This window comes from Oryza sativa, chromosome 4 (assembly GCF_034140825.1).
Source record: "Oryza sativa Japonica Group chromosome 4, ASM3414082v1".
Taxonomy (NCBI): domain Eukaryota; kingdom Viridiplantae; phylum Streptophyta; class Magnoliopsida; order Poales; family Poaceae; genus Oryza; species Oryza sativa.
In genome coordinates, this window is record NC_089038.1 from 26159813 (window position 1) to 26173705 (window position 13893).

General features: G+C 40.5%; 1 protein-coding gene across 3 annotated transcripts; it reads right to left on the reverse strand.

Moving 5' to 3' along the window:
* Window positions 1–4778: 4778 nt before the first annotated feature.
* LOC4336389 (beta-glucosidase 16-like) lies at window positions 4779–13675 on the reverse strand. Of its 3 annotated transcripts, none has more exons than NM_001419665.1 (12): window positions 13325–13638; window positions 13137–13203; window positions 10243–10304; window positions 9049–9124; window positions 8868–8942; window positions 7442–7529; window positions 7090–7342; window positions 6820–6935; window positions 5886–6138; window positions 5692–5794; window positions 5445–5547; window positions 4779–5350 (listed from the first exon to the last, which is right to left on the reverse strand). In NM_001419665.1, exons 1-12 carry the CDS (start codon window positions 13463–13465, stop codon window positions 5137–5139), a joined length of 1551 nt encoding a protein of 516 aa, NP_001406594.1. In that variant the 5' UTR covers window positions 13466–13638; the 3' UTR covers window positions 4779–5136. The 3 variants fall into 3 exon arrangements, with proteins under 3 accessions (NP_001406594.1, XP_015636695.1, XP_015636694.1); XM_015781209.2 differs by having other exon boundaries at window positions 4809–5350; window positions 9013–9124; window positions 13325–13675; XM_015781208.2 differs by having other exon boundaries at window positions 4809–5350; window positions 7090–7529; window positions 13325–13639.
* Window positions 13676–13893: the final 218 nt, after the last annotated feature.

Here is a 13893-nt window from a genome sequence, read left to right on the forward strand (position 1 = left end):
TACTACTCCGTACTCCTACCGCCCTAAAATTTTAGGTAAATTTTTGTTGAATATGACGTATCCTAAAACTGTAAATCAACTATAAATCTATATATTGTCTGTTTAGATATATTTCATCCAACTAAAATTCTTTATATAGGGATTACTTATTTTGGGTTGGTTTGGAGGATGACATTGACATGTCTGACCTTGTATGACGCTGAACTCTATAGAGAATCAATCTGAACTAAAATATAATATCTTTCGATCAAATTAAATGACTTTGCATGACTAATATACTCTATATGACATATCGATATTGTTGTTACTTGAAGGGTTTTTTTTCTTATAACTTTTATAGTATAATATATTAGCAGTATATATTGCTAGTATAAATGAGGGCACGTTTGAAATTTGCAAAAAAAAGGGTGTTTTAGTAATTCATGCTTCGTCTTCAATTCAATAATGGTCAAATCAATGTAGAGCGGAGAGACGACACCATGATAAGGAGAGGCGTGGCCACGTTAGGCGTATTGGCCAACAGGCGAATCTATACCATTCAATCATTAGGCGTGTTGTGCCATAGAAGTTCTTTTTTTTTGGATGGTTGTTACTTGTGGGGTTTGTTAGCACACAGCTGGGAATCGGATCCTCTGACTTCGGCCTTCCCTGATGTTACTCTGCAGTCACCCTGATCTACCGTCCAGCAGCAATCCAACGACTCAGCTCGCAGATGCCTCGCGTGGTGCTCCTTGCCCGGCGCTGGCTCGGCTCACTCACGTTTTTTTGACAGAACTCGCTCGCGGCTCCTGCATGACGGCTCGCTTCCCCTTCCCCTATCCTCTTCTCCTGCTTACTGCTCGCTGCGTCCGTGATGGCGGAGGCGGTGGTGACGGGCGCATAGATCTGATTCCTTCACGGCGGCGGGCGAGCTCCCGCGGGCGAGCAGGGATCGGGCAGTGGCTGGAACGAGGGAGGGCGGAGCGGCACGTAGCAGGTCGGGGGCTGAAGGCGAGGTCGGGCGGCGGCTCCATCGGCGGCGGGCGGGCTCCCGCGGGTGAGCAAGGCTAGGGCGGGCGGTTGGAGCGAGGGAGGAAGGAGGTGGCGGCGCAGCTGCGCAGGCTCAGGTGCCTCGTGGCCGCGGTGGCCGACGCGCTCGCCAAGCTCAGGACGCCAACCTCTTGCCCTGTTTGCAGCAATGTACTGCTTACTGAATCATTTCAGATTGACTGCCTACGTATAGATGATTCTGGACAAGATGGTGTCATGGATTAGCAGCTTCAAGCAAGGAGGGGCAGCTGACTTTAGACATTGTAGAATTCTAGTTCTGCTTTGGCTAGCTGTTCACGTTTTATGTTATGACTGCACCATGATTGTAACACTAGCATTTCCAGCTTCATTTCATTTTTCTTTTTCGTTTGAACCTGTATACAGATTGACATTGTGTTGTAAATTTTCTTGGAATTGAATAAAAAGAAATGCTGATTGTTGCAAGTTCATAGATGCACAAAATGATATGTTGTTTAGAGATGCAATTCCCAGTGTCGGGCGCAGCTCTCGCCGTTCGCGCGTCCTGCTGTCTCCCCAAACCAGCGAGCAAGCCGAGCCTTGGGCACGAGAGCCGAGCCAGCGCCGAGCAGGGAGCACCACACGAGGCATCTACGAGCTGAGTCGTTGGATTGCTGCTGGACGGTAGATCAAAGTGACTGCAGAGTAACGTCAGGGAAGACCGAAGTTAGAGGATCCGATTCCAGCAGGTGCTGTTAATTGTGCTACAAGTCTACAAGCGCACGGCCCAAACACGAAATGAGGTTAGTTTATGCTCATTTGGATTAAATGAATTATATAAGAAACTAGCAAATATGCCCGTGCGTTGCAACGGGAAGTGTACAGAACAGAAAATTGAGAAAAAGTTAAGAAAAATTTACATTATGTAATTAATTAAAATAAAAATTTGCTAAAATATTTGGTATTTTTAAGTAGGTAGGTGTATAATTAATTCAATATACAAGTAAAGCAAGTGTGAAAAATAAAATAACATGGTTAAATTTAATTTTATTAAATTCTCCATGATTAGTTACGCTCTTTAGAATTTTATTGGAATTATCAGAGCTTAATTACTAATTTTTAATAATACAAACATCATTTAACAATTATTTAATTGGAAAAAGAATCAAAATCCTCCTTCCTATGTTTGGGCCGAATATAGAAAAGTTTATTTCCCTCCCTTTTGTCTATTCTATGTGTCTCACTGTTTCCTTTCTTTGTTGAAGTCCATTTGACGTCCTTCATTCGGTGGCCCAATAGGCCGGCGGCCCGACGCGGGAGAAGTTGGGGCCGTCCAATCGAATGGACGGTACAGATTAATCCTAACCTAAATAAATACACCCAAACCCAAACCCTAACCCTAACCATTCATTCCCCCCACCCCCACCCCACCCTGAGCGACGACGGCGGCGCCGCGCCCCCCCGCCCCCCCAAGCGGTGACGGGCGCCCACTCCCCCCACCCCCTCCCACCCCACGCCCCCCACCCCGAGCGACGATGGCGGTGGCGCCCCCCTTCCCCCACCGAGCGGCGACGGGCGACAGCGTGGAGCAGCGGCCGACCTCCTCTCCCTCGCCATGGGGCCCTGGGAGGGCTCGACCGTGGCGAGCGGCGACGCCCTCCCTTCCGGCGGGAGGGGAGGCGGCGGACAGGGGCGCCGGTGCCCTTCCCTCCGCCGGATCCAGTGGGAGGGGAGGCGCCGGCGGCCCGCCGGCATCCCAGCAGCAGTGGCGCTCCTCCCCTCCGCCGGATCCAGTGGCAGGGGGAGGCGGCGGCGGTGGCGCCCCTCCCCTCCGTCAGATCCAGCGGGAGGGGAGCTGGCAGCGGCCTGTGACGGCAGCGGCAGTTCGGCGGCGGCGGCGGCTCGACGGCGGCGGTTCGATATTTTTTTTTGGATATATTTGTGTGTATATGCTTCCTCTGATTTTATTTGTGTGATTGAATTCCGATTGGGAATTTTTTTTGGGTGGGGGTGATTGAATTCCGATTGGGATTTTATGGGGAGGTGATTGAATTCCGATTGGGATTTTAGGGGGGAGGTGATGGATGAAAAATTGGTGTACGGATGAGGTGACAACCGAAAAAATACGAATATTTATATTAGTTATAGATATAGGGGATCCATTGAACCTACTGAAAAAAATTGCTTTGAGATTTGAGAACCTTTGATGTTAAGATTGCCTCATAGAAATTTCGTATTTCCACTATATTTTGAAGGTTTCAAGCAAGAGGTTTAACCACATGTTTACAATTCCTTTGAAAGTTTCACTGTACTTTTTTTTTCTCTCTCCCTTGTCTCTCTAATAAATCAACATATATATATATATATATATATATATATATATATATATATATATATATATATATATATATATATATATATATATATATATATATATATATATATATTCTCAAACTTCCTATGTTTTTTCTGTGAGCGATTCAAACAACTAATTTGTAAATTTCCCATGTTTCATTGCCTACATAATTAAGCAAATCATGATACTAAAATATATTTTTCCTATACCTACCACTACTTAAAAACCGATTTTCCTGGACAGGGACACATTTAGATTGCAGACGGACCATAACTGGTCGCGTCTGGGAAAATAACCTCATTTTCGCGTACGGACCTATTAAGAGAGCTGCACGCAAAATTACCCACTCTCTCTTTCCATCCTACCCACTTTAATTTTTTTCCTCTTTTTCTCCTCTCCTCTCTCCTCTCTATTTCTTTTTCTCCTCTCTATCTCTTTTTCCCAGTCCTCTCCTCCCGAGTACTGACGACGGCAGCGGGCGTAGGCGGCGACGACGCGCGGGATCCGGTGGGCGGCGGCCAACCCTCGCACGGATCCGGCGGAGGGGAGGGGCATCGGCGGCGGTGCGGCCGGAGGGGAGCGCAGATCTAGCGGCCGCCCTCCCCCCTCCCCTTTGGGATCCGGCTCCCCTCCCCTTCCCTTCCTTCCCTCCCCAGATCCGGTGGAGGGGAGGGGCGTCGGCAGCGGTGCGGCCGGAGGGGAGCACGGAGGTCAGTGGGAGGGCGGATCCGGCGGCGCGGAGGCCGCCGCCGCCGCTGACGAGAGTGGGAGCGGTGTCCTTGGCTGCCGCCGCCGACGATGATGAGGATGATGACGAGGATGACGACGAGGAGGAGGCGGTGGCGCTGTCGCCGGATTCTAGGTTTTCATTTTTTTGAATTTTTTTTCAGATTTTTTTCCGCGCGGGCGACATAAGCACCCGCACGCAAAAATTGCCATTTTCACAGACTCCTGGGTGCTTGCGGGCCGCTCACCCGCACGCGAAAATCGGATTTGACCGCACGGAAAAACCGTTCTCCTGGTAGTGTACGTCTAGATGAGCCCTTATAATTTTATTGATATATGATATGTAGATTGATTATGGTTTAGATCCAACCGACATTTCGAGATTCTTTGTAGAACTCTAATATCCATCGAGCAAACTGCACGTACTGATTAGAAATTAACTAATAATGGTGAAGGGAAGTTTCATTTTCCAAGAATGTATCCTAATTTTTGGCCTAATTCTTCTTCCGATGATCGATTTAACCTCTGATAAAAATAAAAATATAGACCTTGGTTCTATTTTATCTCTTCAATAAGTTTAGTAATAAGTATAACGGCCCTATTGTTCCGATGGAGAGAAGTAACTGGTATAATAACGGTGAATGTCTAAGTGTAAGTATGTAACGCACGTTACAACCAATATAAATTCACAATACTACACATACGTATGTCCACTCGAAATCACTAAAAAAAAAGACTCTGATCACACAAATAAACTTCGGATGCACTTTCACAAAACATGATAACATTTTACACATGGCTTCATAAACACATCGTCCTATACATAACGTACACAGCTTGCTCCGGTGCTCTCTATTGGTAAATAAGTACACTTATGCTAAGCTGTACTAGCACCCCCTTGTGTGTCCACGAATTGAGCTTGAGAGCATTTTGATAGGATCACAAGTCCATAACTGAAGTAACTATAAAGTATGTAGTCATGTACACAACAATACATCTGAGTATATATACAACTCCAAGTACAAAATAACTATCCAGTGCTAGACGTATTCTAGCATCGGAATTATTCACGAATCTGCTCTACGTGACCGCACTTGGAGACCGTCTGTAAGACTGGAGCTCGTGAGGAAATCTCTATACCACTTGGCAGACATCCTTGGAATCCTTTCCTGCGTGTCGAAATCCACTTGGTACAACCCAAACTTGACGGTGTAACCATAAACCCACTCAAAATTGTCCACGATTGACCACGCGAAGTAGCCCCCTACGTTTGCTCCCTTCCTGTAGTAAACATATCCCAACAGACTGAATATGAGCTACTGGACATGAATAGATTGTGCATATATGCATATAAAGTTTAGCAATAATACATCACCTGATTGCTGAAGAGAGATACTTGAGGTAATCATGCATGTAGTTGACTCTTTCGACGTCGTTGATCAAGTCTTCCATGCTGGTATCGCTGTGTTGTGAGTAGCCTAATTAAAATGAAATATCAGGACCCCCATGATCAATAGGAACAAAATGAACACATAAAGCCTACGAACTGCTACTAATTTTTCATATGGTTTACAGTCCAATGCATATCCCAAGTCCAAGACAGTTGCCACTCAGGCACTCACCGTTCTCAGTAATGTAGATAGTTGTGTTTCTATATCTATCATTGACGTACATGACAACCTTTTCCATGGCTTCTGGGACGACAAAGTACCCATGAAGTGCAGTCTACAAGGTCGATCATATCACATATGAGATGCATAAGACTAAGCAAATGTTGCAGAAAGTAATTACAGAAGAAGAGACAAGTAGTTCTTACGGGTTTGCCAATTATTTTGCCGTTTCTTCTACCAATGGCGTATACGAGAGCATTCCCCTCGTAAGTGTCAAGCGTGCACGGAGAATAGATGCAATCCTTTGCGTAAATTGCTGTGTAATGATTTATCCCAATGAAATCAACCTTGTTATTCTGCAGTAGTTTTTTCTCTTCTGGGGTAAACTTTGGCAAATTTGATGATAAGATCTCTCTCATTTCTCTAGGGTAATCACCAAAGAATATTGGATCCAAAAACCTGAAAGCAACATACATATATAAGACATGAGCAACATGACGCTTTCAAAGCTCCCACTTTCGACAATTTGTCGGTAGCTACATAACAAAGGGAAAAATCAATAATTCTACTCTCTGCATACCTGCAAGGCTGCAAAACACAAACACATAGCCTTTGTCACATGTTTGCATTTTTATTTTTATTTTTGCAGGACCGGCTAAGAGTTGCCGGTCTAGTTTTATTAAGTTTAAGGAGAGATGATGCAAACACTGCACAGGGTGCTGTGGTGGTTCTCCGCCGGAGCAGATTGGACGCGATTACAATTACAAATTACAGCCTGCCGGTTTTACCCAAGCTGGCAGCTGAGCAGCAAAAATGAAGAAATCCCTATCTACATCAGGTTGAACTGAGTTTGCATTGTTTTTATCTTTAGAACAAGTAGCATACGTTCTCATTCTTTTTTTCTAAAAAAAAAATCAACACTATTCGTGATCACCGTGCGTAATCATTTGGGGTGCGTTGCATTATTTTTTAAGGGTGTACTTCATTAATTTACGAAGTACGCAAGGTATTATTTTTTCATTATTATTTTGCAGGCTATTCTAGTTGGTGGATTCCGAATCTCTGCTTCGCTCATAAAAAGATTCTGAATTTACATGTGTGCATCACTGAAGAAAGGGGAGCAAAAAGGCAAAGCCATACCAATCCACCTCGAAGGCCAGCGCACGCCGTGCCGCCCGAACATCCTCCGTGGAATTCGTCAGCGGCTCGTACCATTTCACCGCGATCACGATCCCGATCGAGCCGCCTTGCTTTGCCTAGCGCACACACACAAAACAGAACCACCTCTGCATCTCAGACGACACATCGAAAAAAACACTAGCTAGCGTATGTACAGTGCCAGGCAGGAGCTCAGGCGCCTCAGCTAGGGATCGAGCCATCGAGGGTTGGTTGTGTGAAGTGTGTGACCACCTGATAATTCGTCTTGTAGTTGTGGACGGCGGCGGCGTGGGAGAGCAGGATGTTGTGCGCCGCGGCGTACGGCTCCCGGCGCGAGTCGCCACTGCTGCAGTTGCCGAACGGCGGGGAGCAGTGGTTCGGAGGGAACTCTCCCAGAATGTACTGGTGCCTGGTGGACAGGTTCGGCTCGTTGAACGTCGTCCAGAACCTGACCCGATCGCCGAACGCATTGAAGCAGACGTCCGAGTAGTACTCAAACTCCTCCCTGAAAACATGCATATGTACATACACGGGATTAAGCTTAAGCTGAAGCTGAGGCGACAGAACCACAGAAGAGGAAATTAACTTGGCCATGTATGTATACCGGATTGCAGCGCCTAACCAGCCGCCGTACCGGGTCTCCAGTTCGTGCGGAATGTCGAAATGATTCAGAGTCACGAATGGTTGTATGCCTGACGAAAAAGAAAAGAAAAGAAAGGAGCAAATTGTGTTCACACAACTTATAGGGTGGGTGCAAATAGATACAATAACTTGTAAATTATTTATTCCGATACAATAACTTGACTAATTCATGCAAACCTAGGCAAAAATGAACCACACAAATAAAATTGATCTAACATAATACATACTTATATTCCACTATGGGTGGCGTAGTTTCATTAGAATTGCTAGCTTAAAAAAATTTATGTGGTTTAACGCTAGTCAATAATAAAGGATTTGTCCCATACCTTATTTCTCATTTTGATTTACTTTTATTTTACCTTTTTATTACTATTAAACTTATGGTTGTGTGTCTTATGACAGAAACCGGAGATATAATCCATTTCCATTATCTACAAATATAATACATACTTATGTGTAATTATTGTTACACATAAAAAAATTATACTAGCTATATTATTGTTGTTGTTGTTGTTGTTTAGGATTTAGACCAACGAAAAAGCAAAATAACTAAAAATACCCTATCACAAAAATACATTTTCGATGAAATAGATTGTCTGAACATGAAAATTAAAATGATTTTTTAGGAGTTAATTGTACGGATAAAAATTGTCTTGGTCTTGAACATATAAAAAAACATTAGACGAGCTATATAGATGATCAAATTTTCTCAAGAAATGAAATAAATACTCTATCCTGGACATGAAAAATAAACTTTTGCACATCTAATTTATCCTTTTATTTGGATTCGAAATAAGATATCCAAATCATAATCATACGTGTATGCTGCTACGTTATTAGTGTGTGCTAATTTAGATAAATTTTATTTGTGTGGATCATTTAGACCTGGTTCGCACCAACTAGCCAAATTATTATATCAAAGTGAGCAATTTACAAGTTGTTATATCTATTTGCACCAATCACACAAGTTCATATATCATGAGCGTAATTTACTCAAAGAAAAAACATTGCAACAATTCAAGTAGTATTTGTCAAAGATTAGAGTATGAAAATGTGACAACTTAACTCATGTTGTGATATACTCCTTTTGGTCATAAATATTTAACACTTCGTTTTCACGATTTGATTGGATTTTAAAGCTTTGACCATCAATTTTAAATTAAATAATTTTATAAAATTTAATAATATTGTGGTAGTATTTTTGAAGGCAAATCTATAAATATTGTTTGAGTTGTTTTTAAACAGCATATAAGAAATTATTGAATGTCATTTTAAAAGTTTAACCAACATCTTATCTGTGCATTGAATATTTCAGTGTCGAAAGGGTACCTTTCTTTTTTTTCGAACGCACAAGATTGTACGTAATATATTAGCAAGGGGGAGGGTACCTTTCTGAAGGAGTGCGTTGATCAGACGGTTGTAGAAGGCAATTCCTGCTGAATTAACTCCTCCAAGCCGGCCTCCTGCGATGATTCGAGGACAGCTAAGTAAGGAACTGAATGGTCCATAGTCAGGTCAAATTTCAGAACCGACTTAAAACAAGCACTGCATGTACAGTTCTTGAAATACTTGGTAGAATTCTCGCCCACGAAATCGAGAATCTGTAGGAATTGACACCCAAGTTATGCAGGATATCCACATCTTCCTGTTCACAACATCACACATCTATTATATTAATCTATTATATTATTAAAGGAATAGAAAAATAAGCCTCCACATTCGCTCTCATTGCCTAGAAATTCTCACATTAATCGTAGAAAAAGAAAAATCAGAGTCCATATAGAAATACAATTTAGAAATAGCTGAAATTCAGAATTAAAAAATAAGAAATATTAGAAGAGAATACTAGAGTCCATATATAAATACAATTTAGAAATCATTAAAATTCGGAATTAAAAAATAAGGAATATTAGAAGAGGAGACTAGAGTCCATATAGAAATATAATTAGGAAATAACTGAATTTCGGAATTAAAAATAAGGAATATTAGAAATAGAGTATAGAGTTTATATAGAAATACAATTAGGAAATAATATAAATTCGGAATCAAAAATAAGGAATATTAGAAGTAGAGTATAGAGTCCATATAGAAATACAATTAAGAAAAAAATAGAAATTCGGAATTAAAAAAAAAGGAATATTAGAAGTAGAGTATAGAGTCCATATAGGAATTTAAAACTAACTAAAATTCGGAATAAACATAATAAAATTAAAAGTAGAGTTTAGAGTCCGTATAAAAATACAATTTACAAATAACTAAAATTTAAAATTAATAAAAACATGGGAAGAAGAGTTTATAGTTAATATAGGAATACAATTTAGAAGTAACAGAAATTTGAAATTAAAAATTAAAGAATATTGAAAGATGAGTTTAGAGTCCACATAGAAATACAATTAGAAATAATAAAAATTCAGAATTAAAAAAAAGAAATATTAAAAGACGAGTCTAGAGTCTATATAGGAATATATATAATTTACAAATAACTAAAATTTGATATTAAAAATAATTAATAACTAACATGTATATAAAATACAATTTGAATATTACACATTAGTAGTTTCGTAAAGTTATTACAAAATTTAAAATTATGTTGTCATTGTAATATATTTTAATAATATAATGAGAAAACATATATACTATTATATGAGAGAAAATATAATAATGCTAGTTGCGCAATCTGCGCGGGCCACCATACTAGTTATTATAAATCTAACATGCATCACTTGGACATTTATGGGCTGTCTTGTAAAATTTCTCTTGTACCGTGTACCGATGGTAGTGGTCGTCCGCTACGTCCCCATTGCGTCCATCTGAGATTCGTCCAGCTGTGACGAAACAAAACAATTTTGAGAGATAAACAAGAGGATAACTTATATCTAATACTACTTCCTTTTTTTAATATAGGCGCAATTGACTTTTTGAGTTTGGCTATTCATCTTTTCTAAAAATATGTGTAAACGTAGAGGCGTGTTTAAAGTATTTTTTTAGGAAGATCTAGTGGTACTCTAATCACTTTACTTAATAACTAAGTAATTAAATAAATATTGTTGGCCAATGTTTGAAAAAACAGTCATCTATATGATATATTGAAAAATTATGGTAGAATGTGCATCTGTGCTTGAGGGATAGCAATTTTGTAAATAAACCTCTCATGCATGTAATCTTCCAAAACGAGATCCACTCCTTGTTTTAGAAGCAAATGGAACACACTAGTATTATCACTAGTTACAAAATTTATTTTACTATCACTAATTGAGGTGGTATTATAATAGGTACGGTTCATTGGATTAGAAAAGGTGATCAGTGTAGATTGATTGTAAAAGTGTAAAACACTTTCCCGTAAAAATGATCGGAGAAAGATAAGAACAGTGATCATTTTCCTAGTAAAACACTTCATAGGAACAGAACACAGATGTGTCATCAGAAGCTAAGATGTTGCCTTCTCTGTAAAGCAGTAGCCAAGGAAAAATACAAGCATGCTGTAAAAGAAGAGGAAAAGCACAAGTATATTTGCTGGCCTATTGAATGACAACCAAGGAGTGAGTTCGGGAGGTATTGTTAGGAACTTCATCTTCTCGTACGTAAAACGGTGTTGCTCATTAATATATAATTAATTAATTATTAGTTTAAAAACTTAAAAAATAGATTAATATAGTTTTTAAAACAACTTTTCCATAATTATTTTTTAAAAACGTACCGTTTAGCAGTTTAAAAAGTGTGCACGTGAAAAAAGAAAGATGTGAGTTAGAAAAGAAGGGGGAGAACAGCTGAAGTGGATAGCGCCCCTTGAATGTCACTATACCAACGACTACGAATCGCTCAAAGTTTAATTGTAGTAAGAAACACTAGTTTTAAGTCCCATTTCTGTTTTTTTTACAACTTATCCTGTTAGGAATTTGCCATTTTCCAATAGTTAACTACTCATCCTGATGGGCTGATGATTGCAAATTGGCTAGTATTCCCTCAGTTGAAAAAAACGAATCTGAATAGAAGCCTGCCCAGATTTGTTATATTAAGATATATCATATCTATTTCTAGTTGAAAAAAACGAATCTGAATAGAAGCCTGCCCAGATTTGTTATATTAAGATATATCATATCTATTTCTAGGTTTTTTTTACGAAGGAAGTATATAGGGAGGAATCTTTGGCAGTAGTCTTTTTTTCCTTTTCATTGAATGCTAGGAAAAGTTGGATGCCATTCGAACAGGTAGATAATATGTATGTCTCATTTTAATTAAGTGTAGTTGTGTATTTTTATATTGAAAGTTTGATTGTCCATCTTATTTGAAAAATTTATAAAATTTTTAAAAAAGTCACGCATAAATTAATATTTATCTTTTATCATATAATAATAATAAAAATACTAATCATAAAAAAAATTTAAATAATTTTAAATAAGACGGACGATTAAACGTTAGATAAAAAACCACAAGTACACTTAAAATGAAATGCTCCTTCAAATATTGGATGTTGGTTAATTTAATTTTAAGGTGACAAATATTAAAGAAAAAAAATAGAGAGTACTATGGAACGGAAGGGAAGGGAGTGGAATGTTGGATGTTGCTTTTCATGTAGAATGATCAGTAAAAAAGGGTGAGAAATCTCAACTACACTGCGTGTGTGAAAACCTGAAGACGCCAATTACTACACTGTTTGGATTAAGACATCTTCAAACTACAGATGACCATACTCTTGTCTTGTTTTTATTTTTCTCTTGTGAGAACTGGCAATGCTCTTGTCCAGGATAAGGTACGCACCTTCAGTCAAGGACAGCAAGTGACTGTGAAGAATTACGCATGATTCGTTATTCCAAGGCTACCGAGAGGAAAAGATGCCTCCTTGCATATGTTGGCAGTGACATGCAGACCAACTTTTGGACACAGTGAAACTGACACATGATACGGGCATACATCTCGAATGGAAGCACTAACCACAGTTTATATTCTTTCAAAAAAAATGCTCTCTTTTGAAAAGTACTAGTACTCCTGATTGGAGAAGAAGAATTAAGAAGGGAGAAGGAGAATCTGAGTTCAGTGTAGCCGGTGATAGACGACCCTAGGGATGTGGTTGGCATGAGAAAAAAAAGTTATTAGTATATAGTTAATTAAATTAATTATTCTAAACTTAAAAAATAATAAATATAATTTTTAAAAGCAATTAAGGCAACTTGTCTATAATTTTTATAAAAAAAACAGTTTAAGCACTTTGGCACGTGAGAAATATGTTTTTCTTTTACTCAACCCACTCCTAAAGAACGCAACATTTTCTTATTCTATTTTCTATCCTTAGATTTAGAAAATTTTGGCAAAAAATCATATCCAACAGAATCCTTAACCTGTCTCTCAACAATAATACAGGTTCCTAACTCTAGATATCTTCTTCCCCACTTTAAGAGAGCGATTTTTTTCCCAATCGCTCTCTCGAGCGAGATGAAAGAGGAGCTGGCCATCCGGCGCACGTATAGGGGAGGAGCAGAAAATGTAATATTCTCTGCTAGTAGTTAAAGGGAGGGACCATTTTTTATTATAGGAAATCAATTTTAGGCTATCAAGGATTAGTTTTCTCACTTCCTATATTCAATTTCTTGCATTCAGTTTAGGAGAAAAATATATAGTTTTAGGAACTGATTATTGTTAATCTGTTGGTGACCTCTTACCCTGCGTGTGGGTGAAGACATCCCAATTGTTGAGCCCCTTGTTGTCGTCCAAGTATGCGCCCTCAATCTGGCAGCAGCAGAAAACGGAATACATGTCATTCACAGCCAGGAACGAATGAACGATCGAGAAGGAAAGGCAAGCTCCACACCCACCCTCCATGTGAGCAGCCCATGATCGACCAACCCACCTGGTAAGCGGACGTCGCGGCGCCGAAGAGGAACCCCGGCGGGAAGTCGTCTCGGCGGAGCCCGCGCGCGGCCGGCGCGAGAACCGCCAGCGCCAAGACCACCACCACCACCGCAATGCGCGTCGCCGCCGCCACGGCCATCTCGACCGATCCACCCACTACAGCACGTACTACTCGTTCTCTCACTCGTTTAGCTCGAGCACTGCTCTCGCTACTCTCTGCGCTGCCTTAATTTATACTACTACCACGAGCACGGAGCGCCCGCGCCCACCACACTCAATTCGCCCAAGTTCTCGTCTCGCCTCGTGTCGCACGAACGGGAAAAAGGATCGAAGCGCTCTCGGTGGAGAGAGAAGGCGTACGGTACGTCGATACGTGTGTGGATGCACGTGGTTACGTGGGAGTGCAGACACCGTGACCGCATGCAACCGGAGAAAGCGACCCCACGGCCATGGGACCATGGGGTCCGTGGCCGGCCGGGTGGGTGATAGTTCGTCATTGGGCAGGTGAACACGGCACGTAATAAGAAGTTTAATAGTATAGTCAACTATTAGCTCTAATTTATCTAT